The sequence below is a fragment of the Cariama cristata genome, unplaced genomic scaffold (assembly GCF_000690535.1).
Source record: "Cariama cristata isolate BGI_N322 unplaced genomic scaffold, ASM69053v1 scaffold40705, whole genome shotgun sequence".
Taxonomy (NCBI): domain Eukaryota; kingdom Metazoa; phylum Chordata; class Aves; order Cariamiformes; family Cariamidae; genus Cariama; species Cariama cristata.
The window spans coordinates 1-611 of NW_009616522.1; the positions used below are offsets into that span (position 1 = coordinate 1).

General features: G+C 64.8%; 1 protein-coding gene across 1 annotated transcript; it reads right to left on the bottom strand.

Moving 5' to 3' along the window:
- Positions 1 to 17: 17 nt before the first annotated feature.
- LOC104161677 (thrombospondin-3-like) lies at positions 18 to 458 on the bottom strand (the record flags this gene model as incomplete). The annotated part of the gene is made up of 2 exons (XM_009700193.1): positions 18 to 196; positions 265 to 458. Coding segments are annotated over 2 exons (373 nt in total), but the record flags the coding sequence as incomplete, so codon positions are not given.
- Between the last annotated feature and the right edge of the window lie 153 nt (positions 459 to 611).

Sequence of the window (611 nt, forward strand, 5' to 3'; positions counted from 1 at the left end):
GGGGGCAGCACCCACACCTGGTTGAGGACAACCCAGTTGGGATCGATCTGGGCATCCCCCTCGGGGTCGAGGATGACGGTCTGGTAGGCACGGAAGTCGGTCAGCGTCACCTCGGCGCTCTCGGGGCACACATCCAGCTGGTCCACCACCGTGTCATTGTCGAAGTCCTCCTCGCACACGTCGCCCACACCGTTCCCTGGGGACACAAACCCAGGTCAGGGCCGGGCCGATGACTTCGCCTCCTCCTGCCCGCCCCACGCTCACCGTCCGAGTCCTTCTGGTTGGGGTTGGGGATGAGACGGCAGTTGTCTGGGCCAGGCGCCACATAATCAGGGATGCCATCGTTGTCGTCGTCATTGTCACAGTCATCCCCCAGCCCGTCGTTGTCCGAGTCCAGCTGGGAGCTGTTGGGGATCTCGGCGCAGTTGTCCTTGGTGTCCTGATGCCCGTCCCCGTCGCTGGGAGCAAGAACAGGGTCAGAGCAGTGCTGCAAACTGCGGACCCAGCACCAAGTCCCAGCACCCTTGCCGACCCCGAAGACGCCGTTGTCCTCCCTCCCGGGTCCCCAAGCTCTGCCCCCAGAGACAGGACAGGACGGGACGGGGAGGTGA